Genomic DNA, 23,837 nt, shown 5'->3' with positions numbered 1-23,837 from the left:
GTTCAGCATGGGGGTGAGTAGAAAATGAAGGCTAATCATGTTTTGGGTGTACTAGTCCTTTAACTGCAGCATGACGAAAGTTGGAGTTCACCACCAGACCAAATTAAACGCTGGTAAAAGTACACATAGCTGCTACTATCACGTCTGTTGTTTCAGAGTCTATCCCAGACAGAGCAACAGTTTAGAAGTGTCTGTTGTTGTGGTTTCTCAGGGTGTCTATTACTATTTTATTTTTATGTTTTAGATTAGATCAGATTCAACTTTATTGTCATTACACAGGTACAGGTACAAGGCAACGAAATGCACCTTAGGTCTAACCAGAAGTGCAATAATGGTTCCATAAATACAGGACATGGGTTTCTACTGAATGAGTATAGAGATGAATACTATTATAAATAATGAATAATGTCCATTCAGATTTGATTTTGTGCCTTTTTAAACATTTTCTATTTTTAAAATATAGACAAAATGAAAGAAATCATTAATATTTATTATTTAAAAATCTAAGAAATGCAAATAATTTGGATGAAATGAGTGTACCTCATCTGTTTGGTCTTGTATCATTTCTTTAAAGCGGTCATAGAATGATTCTATAGGGTATTTGTTCCTTAATGTCTCTGAAGAGTGTAACACTGGTTGAGCTGAAAATGGCATATTTGCTGTTTTATCAGCCCTAATGCAACCTGGTTAAAAGCCCCAGAATGAAACGAAAGGTTTTCTTCCTTTTATGGTATGCTCAGGAATATTTAGATGAGCTGTGCGCTGATTGGTTGGTTGACAACGAGTGAAGCTGCTGAGCAAAGATGCATCATAGCAACAAGCACTCACTAACTGAAACATCGACATTGTTGATATGGTAGGGGGACCAGACGTCCTCTTTTTCCCGGACACTTCCTACTTTTCATACCTAGAAAAATGCCTGGAGGGAATTTCAAAATCGTCTGGGATTTTGGTCGACCACAGTGCAGCATGTTGTAGAAACACACCGGGAACTCGAACCGAGTCGCCGGCTCCGTGGCTGGTCTGGGAAGCCCGGCAGACGGGGGCAGGGAGCCCCGGCTCCTCCGGCTGAGGACGGGCGGCTCATGGCTCCAGTCCAGTCAGCGGTCGACACTTCTTCTGAAATAGTGCAAACATCTTTATGTAGTAGGAGCAAATTCTGCTAACGTGAGATTGTCTGACTGAGATCAGAACTTGTATAAAGCTAGTAGCAAAACTTGGTTGCAGTAACCCCGTTTAAACCTGAGGAGGGCGCCAAAAATAAGGGTTTTTAAATACAAAAGCATTTCAACAATTTTAACAAACGTGCAGTGAGTTGCTAGCCTCGTGAGGACATCCTGATCTCGCGAGCTTTCAAGATTTCACTCGCTAATCAGTCTGGAAACTCTCCGTTAAAGAACATTTGGAGCCGTTCACCAAACGAACGTCCAATCAGCGTTGGCTTTGAGGCGGGTTGAGGTGTGACGCAACGAGAAGCGCGACAGTTCAGTCTAAAGAACATGGCGGCTTCAGCCGATGAAACTAGCGTTAGCGTGGCTATCGAGCAAGTTTTATCGGAATTACAGAGTATTTCTTCACTGAAAGAAGAGCAAAACACTGCTCTGGAGGCTTTTCTCAGAGGAAAAGATGTTTTCTCTTCTCCAGACTGGTTTGGGCAAGAGTAGCCTGGCTGTTAGTACGTCATATGCTTCGTTGATCTGATTGGTTTATTTGGCCCGTCTATCACCAACATAGGCCAATCAGCTAACCAGTATTTTCGCCCCTTCCCAAAATTACTTCTACGGAAGGTTTCCAGATGGATATGCAGAGCAAATCCATCTGGCAGAGTCAGGTTAGTGAGTTGCCGAAACAGTGTGAAGAAACCACAGACGGCACTAAAAGACATCTGTTTACACAGTTTATCAGCAAAAAGAATAATAATTTTTTTTTTTTTTTGGGAGGTCTGATTTATCTGAAACATCAAAGACTTTGGCCTGAAGCTTTACGATCTGACTACTGATTTAACTTGTTTTCAGCAGTAATGGCCGTTTCTCTCTCTCCCTCAGCTGGCTGTGGTTTCAGACCCCGACATGAGCGACGCCTCCCTGAGGTCCAGCAGTAACCCCGGCTCTCCATCAGGCTACAGAGGCCCCCGCAAACACTTCCCCAGCACCAAACCCTACGCCGCTCCAAGCGCCCCAGATCACAGCCATATGGTTTACACAGCAGCGGGCCTGGGCATGGCGGAGCCGCTGTCGGTGGCGTGCAGCACCGAAGACGACTTTGATGTGGACCCGTTTGGCTACCAGGGGCAAAGGAGGGTCTACAGGGGGCGGGGAGGAAGAGGACGGAGCAGCTATGATCCTGGGAGAGGGATGCAGAGGCGGCGGCATGGCGACCAGGGGGCGGTGACTCAATATTATAGCTCCAGCTTCAGGGGAAGGGGGCGGGGATACTAGCTTCAGCCAATAAGGGAGGAGGATCTTTAAAAAAAAAAAGCCGCCTTCAAACACTATTTTGTTCTGCTTTGGCTCTGCATGTACAATCTGAAGTTTACATCTCTGAACGGTTGAATGTAACAAATCAAACATGGAGGTTACAGGCTGGATGGCGGATTAAATGATGGCGGGGGGGGGGGGGGGGCAACCTTCAGTTTGGAAAACCTATGAAATCGCTCCCGTATGTTTAAGGCCTTCATGTTAACCCCCATGTTTAATATAAAGCACTGCTGCATCTCTTCACTGAGAGAAAACCTGCTTCCTTTCATAACCGCCATTTCTGGCCGTAGCGCCTCGTCTGTGCGGGATGAACTTGAACTAAAGGCGGCGTAAGGTCCGCTGTGAGAACAGAAGTTCTGGATGGGTTGGCAGGGCTCAGGTTTTATTTTGTGCTGTGTGTGTGCGTTTGTACGCGTGTGGAAGTTTGCTTCTGTGCGTTTGCTGCTTGTTTCACCTTCTTCTTCCCTTTGGATCGTCTAACCTCTGAGGAATCAGTGCCTTAAGTTTGCTATTTTTATTTGGTGAGAAACACTGCTGTACAGAACAAAGAATGTCTGCCTTGGATTTTTCTATGTGGTTAAATAAAAGTTTGGTTCAAATCTTTAGTTTCTTTTTTTTCCTTTCTGGGTAATTGTTCAAAAGCAGCATAAAGTATATTAATATAAAAATACATGCAGGTCAAGATTCTTTGTCATTCCAGAAAAAGAAAGTTAAAAACAATCCATTGGACTTAGTTTTTTGGGGGTTTTTTTAAGTTTGAAGATGTTTCGCTTCCCAACCAGGAAGCTTTTTCAAATCAAAATGTGGATAAATGTTTTTAAGGATCCTAATCTATTTAAATTTGGAATATTTGCAGATGACAGTAATCTGTTATGGGGAACAATTACAATATTACTAAACTATATCAATAGTTTGACTAAATTTGAAATTAAAATAAATATTAGTCTGGGATGGTGAAATTGAAACATATTTTTAGAGAATAGTTTTTGTATTTTCTGTGTCAGACCCCATGTAAAGTCTCTTTAAACAGAAAATAATTACATATTATAAATCTTTACTTTTAAACCGATTTAATTTTACAGTTAGTCATAAAAAGAGCTTTATTCCTATAAAGATTGATCATATTTATGACTGCTGATGTTTAATCGAGGTGCACCAAAACTGTCAAGATAAATAAAACTTTTTTTTTTACACCATTGATGCCTGAAAATTAGTACAAAATTAAAAATAAGACATGAACACTTTCAAGTTGTTTTTTTAAAGTTTAGATTCTGATTGGTTGGTTCAGTGTTTTCATTTCTGCTCTCTGATTGGTTAGCTGTCGGTCTGCTCCTCCAATCCCTGATGAGGGGCATCTGAACCCAGATTTCCTGGTATATATTTCTAATTTAATCCCATCAGTCCTCCGCTTCTAAGTAAAACTTGACACACATCTCTAAGATTAAAAAGAACTAAAATATTCAAATATTCACTAATTTCACCTTTTTCAGTTGCAGGAGTGTTTAGTCATGCAGGATTACTGGGTTAACGAGATAAACTCAGGTTTAACTCTTGACTTTCCAGTACCACGAAGCTGGATTCAGGCTCAGCAAGGCTGGTTACCATGGTAACAAACTATGAACGGCAAAGGTCTAAATCTAAATCCTAGAAAATGCTGAACCCAGCAGCCAATCAGCTGTTAGAGAAATGATGACACGCTGTTTCATTGAAGACCTGATATAACTCAGAGGGGAAAACCTGACAATGAAACAATTTGAAAACCAAAGGCGGTTAAAACAAAATATCAATTAAATTCAGTTTATTTATATAGCGCCAATTCACAACACATGTCATCTCAAGACACTTTACAGTTCAACCAGATCATACAGTCAAACTGATTAAAAGTTTTCTATCTAAGGAAAACCAGTTGATTGCATCGACTTATTGGTTCGACAATAATCCCTCACACTAAGCATGCTTGTAGCGACAGTGGAGAGGAAGAACTCCCTTTTAACAGAAAGAAACCTCCAGGCTCAGTGTGAGCGGCCATCTGCTGAGGCCGACTGGGGTTCAAGGAGACAGAAGCAGACATACTTTAACCAACTGTAAAATGCGGCCCGATCCAGGAAACACACAACCAGGCAGACAAATATAGTTGAATTTATTCATCCTTTTTTTTTTGACATACCTTTACTATTCTGTATTTGTTTTCCCATTTATAATATCCTCATAAACCCCTGGCATTCATTAATGTCTTGTATAATGGATATATAAAGATAGTAAAAATAAATAAGAGCCCAAATTATGAAAGGATATATTGCATCATGAGCGATACAGGTAGAAGACGGTCTAAAAGTTCAAAATCTTTTTCCCATTTTTTATCATAAATAGAACATTAGAAATATATAGACGGAATGGAGGTAGAAGGTATTTGATTGTGGATGGGAAAAAAAATTATTCAATGGGCTCTATGCACAATTCCACTGCTTCCTGAACTTAAAGCAGCTCTTCCTGTCTTTCTCTACTGGATGAACTGATTAATCCAGGTGTGTCAGACCCCAGTAACATTGGCCAGACACACCTGGATTAATCAGTCCATCCAGTAATGAAAGACAGGAAACAAAAGAGCTTATTATAATTCAGGAAGCAGTGGAGCTGTGCATAGAGTCCATTGCTTGAAGAATGGAAAACAGTAAAGGAAAGGATTGGATTAAGGAATAAAAGTGCTTGGTTGAGCAAGACACTGGAGTTGGCAAGAAATAAATGGTGGAAAGATGTGAGGAAAAGTAAGAACTAGACTAAGGTAGGAAACTGGAGGAGCAGGGGTTGAATAAAGAAAGACATACTGGATCCGAGGAGGAATAATTGGAGCTTGTAATGAAGTCGAGCTTTACAGGAGATCCTTCCTGCCTGCAGCAATCTACATCTAGACTCACCGGCCACTTTATTAGGTACACCTGTCCAACTGCTCGTTAACACTTAATTTCTAAGCAGCCAATCACATGGCGGCAACTCAGTGCATTTAGGCATGTAGACATGGTCAAGACAATCTCCTGCAGTTCAAACCGAGCATCAGTATGGGGAAGAAAGGTGATTTGAGTGACTTTGAACGTGGCATGATTGTTGGTGCCAGAAGGGCTGGTCTGAGTATTTCAGAAACTGCTGATCTACTGGGATTTTCACGCACAACCATCTCTAGGGTTTACAGAGAATGGTCCGAAAAAGAAAAAACATCCAGTGAGCGGCAGTTCTGTGGGCGGAAAAGCCTTGTTGATGCCAGAGGTCAGAGGAGAATGGCCAGACTGGTTCGAGCTGATAGAAGGGCAACAGTGACTCAAGTAACCACCCGTTACAACCAAGGTGGGGAGAAGAGCATCTCTGAACGCACAGTACGTTGAACTTTGAGGCAGATGGGCTACAGCAGCAGAAGACCACACCGGGTGCCACTCCTTTCAGCTAAGAACAGGAAACTGAGGCTACAATTTGCACAAGCTCATCGAAATTGGACAATAGAAGATTGGAAAAACGTTGCCTGGTCTGATGAGTCTCGATTTCTGCTGCGACATTCGGATGGTAGGGTCAGAATTTGGCGTCTACAACATGAAAGCATGGATCCATCCTGCCTTGTATCAACGGTTCAGGCTGGTGGTGGTGGTGTCATGGTGTGGGGAATATTTTCTTGGCACTCTTTGGGCCCCTTGGTACCAATTGAGCATCGTTGCAACGCCACAGCCTACCTGAGTATTGTTGCTGACCATGTCCTTCCCTTTATGACCACAATGTACCCAACTTCTGATGGCTATTTTCAGCAGGATAATGCGCCATGTCATAAAGCTGGAATCAGCTCAGACTGGTTTCTTGAACATGACAATGAGTTCACTGTACTCAAATGGCCTCCACAGTCACCAGATCTCAATCCAATAGAGCATCTTTGGGATGTGGTGGAACGGGAGATTCGCATCATGGATGTGCGGCCGACAAATCTGCAGCAACCGTGTGATGCCATCATGTCAATATGGACCAAACTCCCTGAGGAATGCTTCCAGCACCTTGTTGAATCTATGCCACGAAGAATTGAGGCAGTTCTGAAGGCAAAAGGGGGTCCAACCCGTTATTAGCATGGGGTACCTAATAAAGTGGCCAGTGAGTGTACATCAGAAGAAACCTAAATATCATCTGAAGGTTCCATTTGGTTTCCCTTTAGGATTAATGAAGTATGTTTGTACTGAAGGTGTGAAGAAATTCTAGAAGTAAAATGCTACATTTAAAATGCATATAAAGATTGTCATTTTGTACACAAGTGTAAACAAAAATAAATTTCGTTTAGTAAAGCTCTTTAGACTTGCTTGATAAAGGCAAGCAGTGATAAAAACACTGATGAAAAGCAGCGTTGTATACATGACTGTATAGTTACCAACATTCAGGGTTTTATTTTTATAACCCATTTTATATACCAAGTAAACTGATATTAAACCAAATAAAAGATAAACAGGGTTCCTTTCAGACTATGTAGGTGTTAATAGATGGTAAAGTGGCATCATGTCACAGCTAAGGTAATGAGTGAGGATCTACAGGTCAGCTAAGATCTGAAACAGTTTAAAATAAGAACATTCTTAATAAGAAAAGACCAGAGTCAGTTTTGGATCAGGAAGCATTTATTCATTATGTTTTGTAAATGCATGAGTGATAAAATTCGCTGCTGAATGTTCAACAACCTTGCTGCCACATGAACTCCGCCCACACGGTCGGGGCCGACGCCCACTCAACGCAGAGCACTTCATGTTTATCTTACATGTCACAACATCGCTGGATACTGAACGCAGCTCGGTACAGAAAGGCTGATGCGTTTTATTTTTGTTGCTTCTTATGGATAAATCACATTTGGTGAACGCAGCCTGGCTGTAAACATGGAGGCGACGCAGTGACGGGCGTCAGCCTGCAGCCAGGAGGTCCCGGGTGGTCTGGGGGGAGGACAGCGGCTTAGTCGTCCAAGAAGAAATAGTTTCCGCTCTTCTTCTGCTCTGTGTCCTGGAAGAGTTGAGGTAAAAGTGTATTTATACTAAACATGACGTCGTCTGCATAGAGGGAGAGGCGTCATCACCCAACGTACCTTGATGGAGTTGAGCTTGTTGATTCTTGGTCTGAAGTTATTGGGGTCTCTCCTGAAGGTGATCTCCAGCAGGGACAGGAAGCGGTTCATCCCAGCCAGCAGACCTTGAGGCCTGATGGAGAAGAACCGAGGTTTAAAACGGCAAAGAAAAGCGTCGATCTCTAAACGTTTAGGGGCGGGGCTTACGTGTTAGCAGATGTCTTCTTGGATGGAATACCGTCGAATACGATGACCCTGTCAGCCAGGTACGTCGCCATGATGAAGTCGTGCTCCACCACAAACGCAGTCTTCTTGGCGTGAAGGATGTATCTGAGAAAAACAGAAATGTTAGACAACAGCTCCACCTACAGGAAGCTAAAAATATTTCTATATTAACAATAAATATTAACATTTTATTACTATATTATTTTTTAAATGAGATATAGTTTTGTTTAAATTTGGTCTCTTTTGTTGTGCCATATAAGGTTAAAAAAATATATTTTTGCTTCATTATTTGTAAAAGCTGCAACTTTAAGAGTAAAGTTTTTTAAGCTTTGATAAATTCAACAAAAGGAAAAAGTTAGAGGAAGGATTTTCTCCAGGAAATGAGAGTGAAAGTTAACGTTTCACCTCTTGATGACCCGGGCAGCCATCAATCTCTGCTCGGAGTCCAGGTACGCAGACGGTTCGTCGATCAAATAAACGTCAGCTGGCTTCCCCAAACATAGAGTCAGAGCTACTCTCTGCAGCTCACCACCAGACAAGTTCTGCACCTGCAGGTTAAAAAGAAGAAGACAAAGGGTTAATCATGGTGTCCCCATTACGTCTCCTACAGGAGACCATTTTCATCCAAGACAAACTGCGTATCTTTAGGAGCTCAACACTACAGCAATATTTGCATAGAGTTAATTTATTATTTTTATGAGATTTTCACAGTAAAAGTATGTCTGCAAAAAACAAAATTTTATTAATAAACTTCAGATACTCTGATTTGTATGACTAGTGTTTCAGCTGATCTATGTGGCTAAAAGCAAAGATGCTGCAGTGATCAAAGTGTCCATTATACCATAAAAAAGTGGAAAAACCCTTAAGATGTTAGCATAAACTCAGCCAGGAAAAAAAAAGCTTGAAGTGGGACACTTGCACCATGCACAACTATTATGGATTATTAGATTAGAGCCTTTTTAATCAACATTGTATTGATATTCTGGTCAATATGTGAATCCTTTGAAATGTATAAAAGCAATATACCTTTGAAACCCCCCAGGATTTAGTGACTCTTTTTCCAAAAGCTCATAGTAGAGGATTATTTTATCCCCTTCAATGCATTAAAAATTAGGGCTGTCGTTCTCTTAAAAGGCTATTTCCACAACATGTTATTAAGTTTTATTACAGCGTTCTAATTCAGGTTGGAATGAATTAAATTGACTGATTCTGAAAACCAAATGTGTGCAGTATTGTAAATGTCCTGTCAATTCTCTGCAACCCCCCAAAAATTTTAACGTAAACAAAAAAGGAGTACTGTTGGACAAACTAACGTTGAAAAAGCTGAACTGAGCATTTAATTAGATAAGATTAAAGCAAAGTTATTTTCCTGTATTTGGTATCGACAGTGTCAGGATTGAACGGATTCTTACGTCCTGGTCGATGATGCTCTCTATCTGCAGCGGCTTCATGACGTCGGTGATGAACTGCGGGTGCGTGTAGGCGTCTCTGATCTTCTCGTGGAGCAGAGCTCTCACACTGCCCTGAAGGCACAAAGTTAAACATTCAACACCAACAAAAACACCTTTTCTTCATTATCTATGCACTTTGCAGAATCCTTCACCTTAAATTTGGGGCTGATGGTCTGAGGTTTGTAGCTGACGTTCAGGATGGGAATGTCCCCTGAAAGGCACAAGCTGGGTCACACATTTGGTTCAGTAAAGTTTAGTGATGCTTAATGACAGATAATCTCACCTCCACCATCTGGTTTGAGTCCTCCAGCCAGCATCCTGATGAAGGTCGTCTTCCCCGTCCCTGAATACAACAAACATGCAGCCACTCAGCTTAAATCCTTGTTTCCCTCAAAATGTTCAAATTGCTGATCTGCTGGAACCTGGTTCGGGATTCAGAAAGAACCAGCAGCTTACCGTTCTCTCCCAGCATCACCATGATCTCAGAGTCTGTGAACTCCCCTCCTTTGATGTCCAGAGTGAACTCGCCCATCGTCTTCCCCATGTCTGGGTACTGAAATCAGCAGAAACTAAACTATTAAATTGTGTTTTCCCAGAGTAAATCAAACATACTGAGAGTACATTAGATCAGTGAAGTGAAAAGAAAAGAACATCAAACCATCAATTAAGAGATAAAAAGGCAGCCAAAAAGGATTTATGGGGGCTCGTCCGGGATTAACATCAAGAGGAAATTACGCATTAACAAATGGTTTAGATTACATAAAAGTAGATGGACAGTGTGAATGTCTAAAAGGAAATGGTGAGAAATAAATCAGTATCATCTAATGTAAATACAGACCTGGTAGTGCCTGAGCCTCTTCACCTCTTCCTCATTGGCAGTTTCAGCCACTTTGAAGACCAGTGAGGTCTCTCTAAACCTGAGATTCTCTGTGGGAACGTAACCATCCAAGAAGATATTGATACCTGAAAGATTATGAGGGGATGGGAGCAGAGAAAACATAGAATGAGCTTTGATGCAATAGATGTTGATATAACATCAGACTCCTCAATGAATAGTTTAAAAGTTACATTTTAAGTCTATTTAAGAAAAGATTTTTTCTTAAATTTGAGATCATCAAGTTTACATCCCAAATTAAAGTTTTTTGTTTAGAAAATTAAATCATTTTGCATCAAAATAGAAGAGATAGGAAATATAATACAATGACTTGTCATAAAATCATCAATAAAATTGATTGATTGATTTTGTTTTTCATTTTGTCTTGATATTTAAAGGGATGCAGATTTGTACCAAGACCGTTCTAGATAGGAGGGGGTTCTAGTAGCACCTTCTCTGACGCTGAAGGGCATGGTGACCACTCCATAGGCGCTGGGGACTCCATAGAGGCAGCAGATGAAATCAGACAGGTAGTCCAACACGCTCAGGTCGTGCTCCACCACGATGATGTACCTAAAACAAACGGCAGACATGACTGACTATGCCTGACGCTGACAGACACCAACAAAACGGGGCGGGTCCTCACCTGTCGGGGGTGATGAGCGAGCGGATGGTGATGGCGGCCTTCAGACGCTGTTTAACATCCAGGTAACTGGACGGTTCGTCAAACATGAAGCTAGAGTAGAGAAGCAGAAATCAGGTCTGAGCTTAACTCTGAGGTCCAGGTAAATAAAAGCAGAGTCGGACTCACATGTCAGCCCTCTGGATGCAGACCACAGCGCAGGCAAACCTCTGGAGCTCTCCTCCAGATAGATCCTCCACGTTCCTCTCCCGCAGGTGACTCAAATCTGCCAACAAATTCAACTTGTTTAGAGAGAAAAAGGAACCAGGACTAGGTTTTAAACCAAACGTTTCTACCTAGCTGATCACAGATGATGTCTTGTGTGTCTGTGTCGTCTTTCCTGCTCAGAATGGCCCCTACTGACCCCTGCAAGCAGAAACTAACTATTACATCACATCAAGGAGCAAAACGGACCTGAAACTTAATAAACCTCACCTACCTTTACGGTTTTTGGGATCTGGTCGACGTACTGCGGCTTGACGATGGCCCTCAGGTCGTCCTCCAGTATTTTGGTGAAGTAGTTCTGCAGCTCTGAACCTCTGAAGTAGGTCAGGATCTCCTGCCAGTCTGGAGGGTTCTGTGAATAACCAGAATGCATAAACGTACTCACTTTTTCACCCGTGCTTCAGGACGGGAACACATTACCTGCTTAAATTTCACTACTTGACATCCTGCATGTTTTATTATAGATTCTAAACTCTATTTTTGTTTGTTTTTCTAAGCTCTTAATGTCCTTTCCGCCCGTATTTATCAGTTATTTCGCTTTTTTCCCTAGCAGATCCTATAAGACTTAACATTTCCTCCTGGTTCCTCACACAACGTACAACCTTCAGATGGACTGAGGGCCTCCATGGACCCTGGAACCAGCTTCCACTGGTTTAGATCTAGAACTGAGCCTTTAAATCAGGCATTTAAGACCTTAAAATGAGGCAACAATTCTGGGTACCTTATTTTATTGCTTTTAACTATTGTTTTTTAACCTGCTTCTCTAATATCTTATGTCCATTTTTAAAATGTTGTGTTTTTTCTGCAAATATTGACATCCTTTTCACCATAACTGTGGATGAGAGAAAGGTTGGAGGACTGTTTGATGGACAGCTCTGATTCCAGGTCCTAATTCCAGAAATGTTATTTCTAGATTCATACTATAGATTTAAACGATCTACTAAACATTAGTGGTTTATTAGAATCATACAATGTCGGCTTAAAAGGAAGTACTCTCAGAATTGTAATGCTACCATATCCACCAGAGGGCGCCACTGTTCATGGATGGAGTCACTATTATTTTGCAAAGTTGATGCTTGAGCAAAATCATGAATGATCTGACTTCTGGGATATTAATTACACCGACAGTGACAAAGATGTAGAATCAACTTTAAGCTGGCTTCTTTTTTATATATAAATATTTTATTCTATTTAGAAATCTGTTTGTATTGCAATTTTGGATTTGTCATTGCAAAGCTGAAATGGAATTGCCAGCTCGTATAATGACCCAAAATTACCATCCACTCCATGAAAGCAAGCAGCGAGCACTCTGACAGCAAGTGGCAGCGACGCGCCCCGTCTGATTATAGGTGGTTTCTCTGTTTGTTGGAAATCTGAAGTATTTCACAGATTTTAATGATCATTTTCTTACCAAGTGACCTGCTAATAGCCTCCTGTTTTATTATATCTAATACATTTAATAATAATAATGTGGACGATAATGTTTGTTTATTCAGGCAACATGATAAACTGGGGGAAAAAAAGGCTTTTAACTAAAGTAAGAAAATGGTCTCATGGTTCGTCGATCCATAAAACTATTTCAGTCACTTCCCTCTGGCAGGAGGCGGCGGTCCATCAGGACCAAAACCTCACGCCACAGAACAATTTCTTCCCATCCGCTACCAGCCTCGTCAACAAAGCCCAGAGACCCCCGTGACACTGACTCCGCCTCCTCCGTTCAGGACCTAGAAGCTACACTAACATAGCATCTCCAGACTTCCTGCGTTACATTAGCGCACAGAATACTGTGTATATAGTATATTGTATGTTTATATTGTATATAGCTCAGGGATTAAAGCCTTATTTGTAACTCCCATACACGGTCAGTTATTGACGATGGTAAATTAGCTGTTGCCATAGCTCCCGGCAAATGTGTAGTGTCAGTAGCTTGATGACCAGGGTCTAACTCATGTTTAGCACCTTTTTACTGCTGCGAAAATAAGCTTCCTGAAGCACAGCGTTCATTAACTGCATTTTCCATTTAATTCTGTTCTCTCTATCGTCCTTCTCACCAAACAAAGTTTCATTTATTTTTTTACTTTTAACACGTCTCTCCTTTGAATTGGGCCAAAAACGGTGCAAGGCGACTTTTCCTTCAGCACTGAAACACAATCTATCTGGCAACTGGAGCAAGAAATGAGAGGAGGAAGTACACGCTTTCCTAAGACCCGCCCCCTTCTTCTTCTGTTTGGCTAATACTGTTAGCTTCAGAGCGGTCCTTTGCTACCATTAGCTGACAAACGCAAGAGGGATTTCAAATTTTGTTTTAAATTTATTTACCATGAATTTATTTTTACCCACAGAATACTTTAATCCCTGATAGCTATAGATTCTGTATATAGATCTAATGTGTCTGCAACTTTAACACCAAGTCAAATTCCCTGTAAGTGCAAACCTACTTGGCAATAAACTTGATTCTGAAGACGGATGGACTTTGCATTAATCTAAAACTAGCATCACTATCCATTTAAATTTGCTCAGTTGTCTTGATTCAACATGAGACTAAAATATCAGCATGATTTCTGTCTCATGGTTGAGCAGTTATGTTGCTGATTTGACACATTCTCCACAGCATCAGACTGAAGATTTGACATCTTTCCTTCAGATGTGAAAACATGAAGCTCCTGCTGAACATCAGGTCAGATCCCTGCAGTGAAAACTCACGTCAAACTTCCCCAGGTTGGGTTTCTGTTTTCCAGCCAGGATCTTCAGAGCCGTGGACTTCCCGATACCGTTGGTCCCCACCAGCCCCAGCACCTCTCCGGGTCTGGGGATAGGCAGCCTGCAAGAGCAACAAGCAAACCTCAAAAACAAAAACTATTCAGAAACGAAAGAATCAACCTCTGAACCGTGAAGGGAACAAAGTAATTATTACCAACTAATTCTGATTCCTGACTTTTTATAACAGATTTCATTTCTTTAATCTCCAAATTTACATTTAAGCTGCAGAATCACATCTACAGCAGGAAGGAAGGATAAGGTAAAGAAACAAAGGAGACACGAAACAGGAAAGAAAGCCAAACATTAAAAAGCAGGACATGAAGACGGAAGGACATGAGACATGAGCAGAGGAAAACCAAGAAGGTAATATAGAAGGACACAGGAAAGGAAGGAGAACGAGAAACATTTAGACACTGAAAGGATGAATATAGCAATACTAATATTTTCTATACTTCTCCAACGATGGGAAAAACAAAAACAATCCATTCGTGCGCAAAGTAAGGAGACCTAAAGCTGCATACCTGTGCAGTTTGAAGGAGTTGGCACAATATCTGTGAGTCGTTTCCTTCTCCAGGTTGCTGGGAAGGTTGACGATGGACAGCGCTCCGAACGGACATTTCTATGACGAGAAACGGTGGTGAGACAAAAGGAAAACAGAAAGCTCCTTCATTCCTTCTATGGCCGCCGCTACCTTGATGCAGATGCCGCAGCCTATGCAGAGGGACTCTGAGATCCACACGATCTTACTCTGAGGCGTCACCTCGATGCACAGCTTGCCTGTAGAAACACAGTTAGTGAGCTTTCTGTGATCCTACCGCTGCTGTCCGATCACCCGCTGTCCCAACACTCACCCATGCGGACCACCGGGCAGCTCTTCTTGCACTCCTGGCGGCACTTTTTAGGTTTGCATTTGTCATGGTTGACGATGGCGATCCTGGTGTTCTTGTCCGCCATGATGGAGGGCTGAAAAGACGGACGTCTGCGGAGCTAAAACAGAGATGATCCAACTTTAATATCTACTCTGACCGTAAAACAGATGTTTAAAAATGATTATTAGAGCTTTCAGCTGTCCAAACGCCTCTAAGGATAAAGTGGAATATATGAGGAGCTGATTTAACAGAAGATTAAAATTCAAATACATCAGTGCAGCTCTTAATTTGGTGTGAAGCCACAAGTTAATCTCTCCAGATAAAAAACAAAAGAAAAAAAAACAGCACTTATTGTTTAAACCAGGTTAGCAGAGGGGTCCTGTGTGAGTTTGGTTTGACTGTTAGGCTCCAATATCTGCAGCAGCAGATCCAGAACCAATCAGCAGCTGAAGCTAAAGAGATCACAGCTGGGGTTAATCTCGCTGTTCGCCAACAAACTGAATATAATCTGGAAAATTAGGAACATTATCTGTCTGCTCAGAACAGCCGACGGCCTGGTGTGGCCTCAGAGACAAGATAACCTCAACTGGCCCCCACCCTCAGTCATCCTGTGACTATTAGGACATTCGTTCACCCTCTTTACGGCAAACGTTTTGGAAAATATCAGCGTTTCGTATTCGTTTTGACTTCGTGTGGACGGGGCCAAAGACATGGCTGATGTTGCATTTTAACTCCTTTCTCCTCCCATTTTCTCCCCTGCTCTCAAGCTTCTGCCTCAGTCTGTCTTAGGGGTGTAAATCACACCCATCATGGCGATTCGATTTAGTATCAATTTCATGATCCAATGATTCGATTATTTTCAATACTTAAGTTTCTTTTTAACCTTAGAGGCTAGACAATGTTTCAAATTTGAAATAAATCAATGAAAGCTCTAATGTCTTGATGCATTTTATTTGAGAAACAACAGCAAATAACAGAAGTAGCAAAGTCGTACTCCACCTAATAATGCCTCTATGTTCTGAAAGGCCTTGCATCAAAATATACTGCAATGAGTGCATAAGTGCACTAGCAGATTAAGTAACAAAAATAGGCCTATACTACATTCACTATAGAATAACAATACTCAACAAAATCATTGCAATGAGTGCAAAATTGCACTAGCAGCAAATGGTAACAAGCATGTGTGCATTAAGTTATGTCACATATCCATCTAAAGTTTAATAAAACATCTCTCCACGTAGAAAAATAATCTTATCCCCTTTTGTCTCTCTATAGATGCTCATAGATCATTTAGGTTCTCACGCTGGTTTTACTTTTCAACCTGATCTCTAGACGCCATGTAGGCTGAACCGTCCCTCTGGAAGCTGATAACCAGCAGCCAATAACCTGGAAACTATGAGGCGGGATTGGAGAGACGTTTATAGGAGAGCAAAGCGGAGGAAGGCTACAGCTTAAAGCCATGGCTCTGTTCTTTTAATCAAAGCGGAGGAACAGATTAAAGCTGCATAATTATTTCCCTCTCTCTGTCTGCAGCACTTTATGCTTTACTAGAGCGGCTCCATGAAGCCAAAGTCGCTTGTGTCAGTGCGGCCAAACCTTTTATGTGTTTTAGCTGGAGGTTGGGGGGTGTGATTGTGGAAGGGGTGGGCTTCCTAAACAATATGAGACAATAATGCATACAAAGGATTTATGGTAAATATAAGCATTATATTGATTCTCTAAACTATTATTTGATGGCTCCAGGGTGTGTGGATGTTATCTTTACTCTCACCTTTTAGATAACAGATGTAGAGATAGATTGATACTTTAGTCAGGTGATATCAGTGTTAGTATGCAGATATATGCATCAGCCGATATTTTCGCACTACTGGCACAATCAGCTGCCATGCCTTGAGATCATGCAAGGCTCAGGCACTGCTGCTCCCTAAAAATATTATTGTTTTAATTGTTAAAAAATGTTTCTCTTGTGTTTACACTGAGACGTTTGTAACATCTATTATCATGGTGCCATTTTATCTTCAATAATATCCCTCCTGTAGCTTATATCAGGAGATCTGTTAGGCTTTCAAAATAAATCGGTATCGCAAATATAAAAAAAAAATTAAAAAACATAATGAAAAATCTATTACCAAAATGAGGTAATAGATTTTGATAAGTATTAAGATTACCATTCCTGACCAAACTGAGTCCTTATTTTCAGTTCAGTATTTTCATATTTAAGGTTTAATTAAATTTACATCCTTAAAAGAAGTCTTAATTTCTGTATCTTTGTCAGTAAGCTTTATGGTTAATTTCTGCAATACATATAGAACATTCTGAGAAACTGAAATATAACTCTAAGCCTCCTGACAAAACAAGTGAACAAAAGCTGTAATCTATGACAATATTTAAAGAATATTAGTATAGAATAAACATTATTTGGTGCAAAAAAGAAGAAGGTGCGACATAAACATTATACCCTAAATAGATATAAAAAAGTAAAGTACAGATGGCAGAGACAGTGGATGCAGACTATGTATTGAGATGCTAGAGATGGGACTTTACACTTTGTTTACATTAAACAACTCCTTCAAGATTGCTTTTCTTTCAAAATTACACTTTCAACTTCGGGGAGGCAAAATTAGAAGCTAAAAATGCGCAAATTAAAAATGAAAAATTTTAAATATATTACTCAAAAATATAAATATGAAGCTGAAAGCTGTAATTTGGGGATTAAAACAATAACTGTGGTTCTTGCATGCTATACTGGTGCATTTAAATATATTTTTATGTTTTATTATCTTGTGTGTTTAGTTGTGTAAATATATATATATAACTGTAACTGGAGCTTGTAACAAAAGTAATTTCCCTCTGGAATTATTAAAGTATTTCTGATTCTGAAATGGGAGAGGTGCCCTTCAACCATGTCCTACTGGGACATGAACATGATGGTGAAACCTTAAAAATCTCTAATTTCACAATTCAAAGCTTATAATATAAGGCTTTTATATAAGGATTTTCATTGTGTTATTAGAATTTAAAGCTCTAACTTTAGAGGCACTGTCTGAACAACGCTTATGGTAGTAGGGGTTACTAAATATACCCATCTAAAACCTGTAACCATAGAAACCTAAATATTTAAAGGGTACTTTCATGTAACACGTGTCTAATAAGTGGTGTTAACTCCAGTGGATCCATGTTATCTGCAGTGTGCGTCACAGACGTGTACGGTCAGGCCTCCAACTGTCCAGAAGCACACAGGATTTACCAAGATCCAACTCTAAACCACAGACTGGTTTTACACGTCCTGATGAAACGTGACGGGCGGTGGCGACCAGCATCAAATGTGGATTTTCTTCATAATCCGTTCAAGATATTTAATCTACTCATAAGCCGATATCTTTTACAGACATGGATTCGTGGAAAAAAACTCAGATATGTGTTGAAATATATCCATTAGGCTGTAATTTGTGCATAAAATGGTAAAACAGTTAAATATCAAACGTAGTTCAGACCATTATCCTCCCGTTATGGAGAACATTGAGAATATTGGGGTCCTCTTCGCTTTAATACATTTTTCAGTGTTAAATGCGCTTCCTGTTAACTAACAAGCTCTAAGGTGAGTATTCAGACGAACACTCGTTTAATGTAAAGCCTAAAATCGAAGTTGAACAGTTTCCTTAAATACAGTCAGCAGGGGATGCTAAAGGTTAGCCGTTAGCTGTAGGCCCGCACCGTGACAGCTGCTCAAATACAGAAACAAATACAGACATTCTGATAGAACCCTGAGCACCATGGCGGAAACTCACCCCTCTTCGGCTCCCTTAACCCACCTCGGTTGGAAATAAAGTAGAACCGACGACAAGAAACAAATATTAAGGAGTAAAACGTATTTTTTTCCTCGCAACGTGTTTCAAGTGAAGCCGGCTAGAAAGATGGCGGGAGGGATGCACATTTTCCTGCGACGGGATGCTGCTTTGACGTCATTAAGAGGCGACACAGAACCGGATTAAAAGAAATATACCATCTTCAGAAAAAAAAACTATTCTACTGGGAGGATTTATTACAAAATTTCTAGCCAAATCATCGTCACATGAGCTGACACAGTGTTGGTTTAACTCTTTTTGTAAGTTTTGCTTTTTTACTTAATTCTAAACTCAAATTTTGAGCCTTTAAAGGAGTTTGAGGTGAAAAACTTTAGCTACAGTAAGCTAGCTGCGGCGTTTTTTAAAATTTTTATTTTGCAGTTTTTTTTCCCGATAAATACGTTATTACTTATTTCTCTCACATTCCTGGTGAAGCTATTTTAATCCCTAAAAATGACTATTTAACCCGATTACATGATTTTATGGATTAAGCTCAAAATGTACAAGAGCTTAATTTCTTCTTTGAGTTTTTGAACTGTGATCGCATACGTTTCTCTGTCTCCATGGTTACAGAATGGCCACCCCGAGTAAGACCCCACCCGGGGCTGACCCGAAGCAGCTTGAGCGAACAGGGACGGTCCGGGAGATCGGCTCCCAGGCGGTGTGGTCTCTGTCTTCATGTAAACCAGGTAATAAAAATCTGCATTACACTTCTAGAAACATATCTCTGAGGAGTTTTCACTGAAAAGGATCGTTCTGTGCGCAGGTTTTGGAGTGGATCAGCTGAGGGATGACAACCTGGAGACCTACTGGCAGTCAGATGGATCCCAGCCTCACCTGGTCAACATTCAGTTTAGGTATTTGCTACCAGGAAGAAAAAAATCTACCTTTTTTCTTGTTTTTTTATTAGCTTTTAGCGTTTATGGAAAAAAACAACACATCACATTACATCTTAATGCAGCCACTTTATATAAAGTGATGCCTGGTTGTGGATCTTTTATAGATCTACCTCTTATAGCACATCCTCCCTCTCATTTATTCAATTCAATCTAATTCAGTTTATTTATATAGCGCCAATTCACAACACATGTCATCTCAAGGCACTTTACAGTTCACTAGATCATACAATCAATTTGATTCAAAGTTTTCTGTTTAAGGAAAACCAGTTAATTGCATCGATTCATTGAGTCGAATGCAATCCCTCACACTAAAGGGCAGATTATATTTCTACAACCGCACACATCAAATGTCGCTTAGGTCTGGTCGCCAACCAGTTTTGCTGGTATGCTTCTGCACCGTCGGTCTAGAATTTCTAGGGATGCACAGCAGTTCCCTGCCAAAGCACAAGGGGGAGCCTATTCGAGAACCCTGCGAGAACTTCGGCGGATGGTCACGAGAACTTCGGCAGCACCGGCAGGAGTGTTTATCTTCCAAAATAGCAACGGAGCGTCTGTAAGATGTCACGGTCACAGAGATGAATTTAGAGTTGCTAGAAATCGAAGAGGAACAGGTTCTGTTAATGGAGTTGGCAAAAAGACAGATTAACCTTTCGTCGTAGTCGCCCATTGTAGTTGTTTCTTGGTTTTGACAAATGGCGCGCCCCGGCACTGAATCGACAAGGACACAGTCCACACAGTCAGCCGGAAAGGCATACCGAGGACCAATCACAGCTGCTTATTGTCTGCGCACTCTGCTTGAGGTCTGCATGAGTTTGCAACCATCCGATGCGTAGTCAGGATTTTTTTGAAGTGCACATTGACAGTTGCAGAGCCTCTGCTTGGGGGGGCGTGGTCACGCACAGAGACAGATTTGAAGGTTGCAGAGGCTATGCGTCAGAAGCATAAATTTGCATTAAGCATGTTTGTAGCGACAGTGGAGAGGAAGAACTCCCTTTTAACAGGAAGAAACCTCCAGCAGAACCAGGCTCAGTGTGAGCGGCCATCTGCCGAGGCCGNATTATTAAAGTATTTCTGATTCTGAAATGGGAGAGGTGCCCTTCAACCATGTCCTACTGGGACATGAACATGATGGTGAAACCTTAAAAATCTCTAATTTCACAATTCAAAGCTTATAATATAAGGCTTTTATATAAGGATTTTCATTGTGTTATTAGAATTTAAAGCTCTAACTTTAGAGGCACTGTCTGAACAACGCTTATGGTAGTAGGGGTTACTAAATATACCCATCTAAAACCTGTAACCATAGAAACCTAAATATTTAAAGGGTACTTTCATGTAACACGTGTCTAATAAGTGGTGTTAACTCCAGTGGATCCATGTTATCTGCAGTGTGCGTCACAGACGTGTACGGTCAGGCCTCCAACTGTCCAGAAGCACACAGGATTTACCAAGATCCAACTCTAAACCACAGACTGGTTTTACACGTCCTGATGAAACGTGACGGGCGGTGGCGACCAGCATCAAATGTGGATTTTCTTCATAATCCGTTCAAGATATTTAATCTACTCATAAGCCGATATCTTTTACAGACATGGATTCGTGGAAAAAAACTCAGATATGTGTTGAAATATATCCATTAGGCTGTAATTTGTGCATAAAATGGTAAAACAGTTAAATATCAAACGTAGTTCAGACCATTATCCTCCCGTTATGGAGAACATTGAGAATATTGGGGTCCTCTTCGCTTTAATACATTTTTCAGTGTTAAATGCGCTTCCTGTTAACTAACAAGCTCTAAGGTGAGTATTCAGACGAACACTCGTTTAATGTAAAGCCTAAAATCGAAGTTGAACAGTTTCCTTAAATACAGTCAGCAGGGGATGCTAAAGGTTAGCCGTTAGCTGTAGGCCCGCACCGTGACAGCTGCTCAAATACAGAAACAAATACAGACATTCTGATAGAACCCTGAGCACCATGGCGGAAACTCACCCCTCTTCGGCTCCCTTAACCCACCTCGGTTGGAAATAAAGTAGAACCGACGACAAGAAACAAATATTAAGGAGTAAAACGTATTTTTTTCCTCGCAACGTGTTTCAAGTGAAGCCGGCTAGAAAGATGGCGGGAGGGATGCACATTTTCCTGCGACGGGATGCTGCTTTGACGTCATTAAGAGGCGACACAGAACCGGATTAAAAGAAATATACCATCTTCAGAAAAAAAAACTATTCTACTGGGAGGATTTATTACAAAATTTCTAGCCAAATCATCGTCACATGAGCTGACACAGTGTTGGTTTAACTCTTTTTGTAAGTTTTGCTTTTTTACTTAATTCTAAACTCAAATTTTGAGCCTTTAAAGGAGTTTGAGGTGAAAAACTTTAGCTACAGTAAGCTAGCTGCGGCGTTTTTTAAAATTTTTATTTTGCAGTTTTTTTTCCCGATAAATACGTTATTACTTATTTCTCTCACATTCCTGGTGAAGCTATTTTAATCCCTAAAAATGACTATTTAACCCGATTACATGATTTTATGGATTAAGCTCAAAATGTACAAGAGCTTAATTTCTTCTTTGAGTTTTTGAACTGTGATCGCATACGTTTCTCTGTCTCCATGGTTACAGAATGGCCACCCCGAGTAAGACCCCACCCGGGGCTGACCCGAAGCAGCTTGAGCGAACAGGGACGGTCCGGGAGATCGGCTCCCAGGCGGTGTGGTCTCTGTCTTCATGTAAACCAGGTAATAAAAATCTGCATTACACTTCTAGAAACATATCTCTGAGGAGTTTTCACTGAAAAGGATCGTTCTGTGCGCAGGTTTTGGAGTGGATCAGCTGAGGGATGACAACCTGGAGACCTACTGGCAGTCAGATGGATCCCAGCCTCACCTGGTCAACATTCAGTTTAGGTATTTGCTACCAGGAAGAAAGAAAAAAATCTAAAAAAATTTCTCTCTTTTTTGTTGCTTTTAGCGTTTATTGAAGAAAAAAAAAAAAAAAGCAATACATCACAATACACCTTAATGCAGCCACTTTATATAAAGTGATGCCTGGTTGTGGATCTTTTATAGATCTACCACGCATGACAACACATGTCATCTCAAGGCACTTTACAGTTCACTAGATCATACAATCAATTTGATTCAAAGTTTTCTATTTAAGGAAAACCAGTTGATTGCATCGACTCATTGAGTCGAATGCAATCCCTCACACTAAAGGGCAGATTATATTTCTGCAACCGCACACATCAAATGTCGCTTAGGTCTGGTTGCGAACCAGTTTTGCTGGTATGCTTCTGCAGCGTCGGTCTGGAATTTCTAGGGACGTACAACAATTTCGCGGCAAAGCGCAAGGGGGAGCATATTCGAGAACCCGCGAGAACTTCGGCGGATGGTCACGAGAACTTCAGCGGTGCCGGTGGGAGTGTTTATCTTCCAAAACTACAATGGCGCGTCTGCAAGATATCACGGTCACGGAGATGGATCTAGAGTTGCTAGACTTCAAAGAGGAACAGGTTCTGTTAATGGAGTTGGCAAAAAGACCGATTAACCTTTCGTCATAGTCGTCCATTGTAGTTGTTTCTTGGTTTTGACAAATGGCGCGCCCCGGCACTGAATCGACAAGGACAACCACACAGTCAGCCGGAAAGGCATACCGAGGACCAATCACAGCTGCTTTTTGTCTGCGCACTCTGCTTGAGGTTTGCACTAGTTTGCAACCATTCGACGCATAGTCAGGATTTTTTTGAAGTGCACAACGACAGTTGCAGAGCCTCTGCTTGGGGGGGCGTGGTCACGCACAGAGACAGATTTGACGGTTGCAGAGGCTATGTTTTAGAAGCATAAATCGGCCTTAAGCATGCTTGTAGCGACAGTGGAGAGGAAGAACTCCCTTTTAACAGGAAGAAACCTCCAGCAGAACCAGGCTCGGTGTGAGCGGCCATCTGCTGAGGCCGACTGGGGTTTAAGGAGACAGAAGCAGAGACACAAAAAGCAGCTGTAAAAGGCGGCCCCGTCCAGGAAACACACAGCCAGGCAGATGAGAATATAATTCTTAAGCATTTACATGCTTAAAGGCTTAAGACTTTCAATTTCTGTTAGATATCACTTTGCATTGACATCCTCGCATGTCAATAAAGTCCCTATGCTAAAGTTTATACACTTAGTTTTAACATAAATTTTCCAAAAATATTTTTTCAGGAGAAGGAAAAACAAAGTGATATTTTATTATGGTAACAAGAAATATTAGTAATAAAGTTCTTATTGAGTCCAACGTGGAATGAAAAATGATCAGCTTTAATGCAAACCAGACTCTTGCTTCGCTTGTACGGAGACAAAAGTACGGTGGCCCTGAAGTGCAAACTGCAACTACAAATCTAAAAGCGCAACTACATTAAGGAAATCGCAACTACATTAAGAAAAACAAAACTGCATAAAGCAAAGTGCAACTACATTAAGAAAGTGAAAAT

At 40.9% G+C, this 23,837-nt stretch overlaps 3 protein-coding genes across 7 annotated transcripts in view; 2 read left to right on the top strand and 1 right to left on the bottom strand.

The window, feature by feature from the left end:
* The window catches only part of otud4 (OTU deubiquitinase 4), a 30,659-nt gene extending 28,221 nt beyond the window's left edge, over positions 1 to 2,438 (top strand). Inside the window, exon 19 of the mRNA XM_015378973.1 lies at positions 2,046 to 2,438. Within this exon, the coding sequence (XP_015234459.1) occupies positions 2,046 to 2,438 (393 nt within the window). The remainder of the gene's footprint in view (positions 1 to 2,045) is intronic.
* Positions 2,439 to 7,087: 4,649 nt separating this feature from the next.
* On the bottom strand, positions 7,088 to 21,439 carry abce1 (ATP binding cassette subfamily E member 1). 2 transcript variants are annotated; one of them, XM_015378998.1, is made up of 19 exons: positions 21,365 to 21,439; positions 14,614 to 14,749; positions 14,454 to 14,539; positions 14,284 to 14,381; positions 13,706 to 13,823; positions 11,217 to 11,354; positions 11,074 to 11,143; positions 10,907 to 11,003; positions 10,742 to 10,831; positions 10,547 to 10,668; positions 10,060 to 10,184; positions 9,678 to 9,774; positions 9,505 to 9,564; positions 9,374 to 9,432; positions 9,183 to 9,293; positions 8,176 to 8,318; positions 7,753 to 7,875; positions 7,567 to 7,678; positions 7,088 to 7,484 (listed from the first exon to the last, which is right to left on the bottom strand). In XM_015378998.1, the coding sequence occupies exons 2-19, from the start codon at positions 14,714 to 14,716 to the stop codon at positions 7,437 to 7,439; spliced, it is 1,800 nt and encodes a 599-aa protein (XP_015234484.1). In that variant the 5' UTR covers positions 14,717 to 14,749; positions 21,365 to 21,439; the 3' UTR covers positions 7,088 to 7,436. The 2 variants fall into 2 exon arrangements, with proteins under 2 accessions (XP_015234484.1, XP_015234482.1); XM_015378996.1 differs by lacking the exon at positions 21,365 to 21,439 and adding an exon at positions 18,420 to 18,564.
* Positions 18,583 to 23,837, top strand: part of anapc10 (anaphase promoting complex subunit 10) — a 10,643-nt gene continuing 5,388 nt past the window's right edge. For 2 of the 4 annotated variants that reach the window (XM_015379002.1, XM_015379000.1), the window contains exons 1-3: positions 18,583 to 18,736; positions 19,050 to 19,165; positions 19,243 to 19,333. In XM_015379002.1, the coding sequence (XP_015234488.1) occupies positions 19,051 to 19,165; positions 19,243 to 19,333 (206 nt within the window). In that variant the 5' untranslated portion in view covers positions 18,583 to 18,736; position 19,050. Of the gene's footprint in view, positions 18,737 to 19,049; positions 19,166 to 19,242; positions 19,334 to 21,527; positions 21,682 to 21,994; positions 22,111 to 22,187; positions 22,279 to 23,837 lie in introns of those variants that run through there. The other 2 variants (XM_015379001.1, XM_015378999.1) reach the window with 1 other exon arrangement.

The sequence above is a fragment of the Cyprinodon variegatus genome, unplaced genomic scaffold, assembly GCF_000732505.1.
Source record: "Cyprinodon variegatus isolate N-32 unplaced genomic scaffold, C_variegatus-1.0 Scaffold183, whole genome shotgun sequence".
Taxonomy (NCBI): domain Eukaryota; kingdom Metazoa; phylum Chordata; class Actinopteri; order Cyprinodontiformes; family Cyprinodontidae; genus Cyprinodon; species Cyprinodon variegatus.
Note: the sequence above shows the minus strand (reverse complement) of the source record. Positions and strands in the feature narration are given on the sequence as shown.

Excerpts from the sequence above, each read along its gene's own strand:
- abce1 (XM_015378998.1), bottom strand. The coding sequence starts at position 14,716 with ATGGCGGACAAGAACACCAGGATCGCCATCGTCAACCATGACAAATGC. Across the intron at positions 10,669-10,741 it reads TCGCTCATCACCCCCGACAG|GTACATCATCGTGGTGGAGC; the intron begins GTGAGGACCCGC and ends CGTTTGTTTTAG. Across the intron at positions 9,433-9,504 it reads ACTCAAACCAGATGGTGGAG|GGGACATTCCCATCCTGAAC; the intron begins GTGAGATTATCT and ends TGTGCCTTTCAG.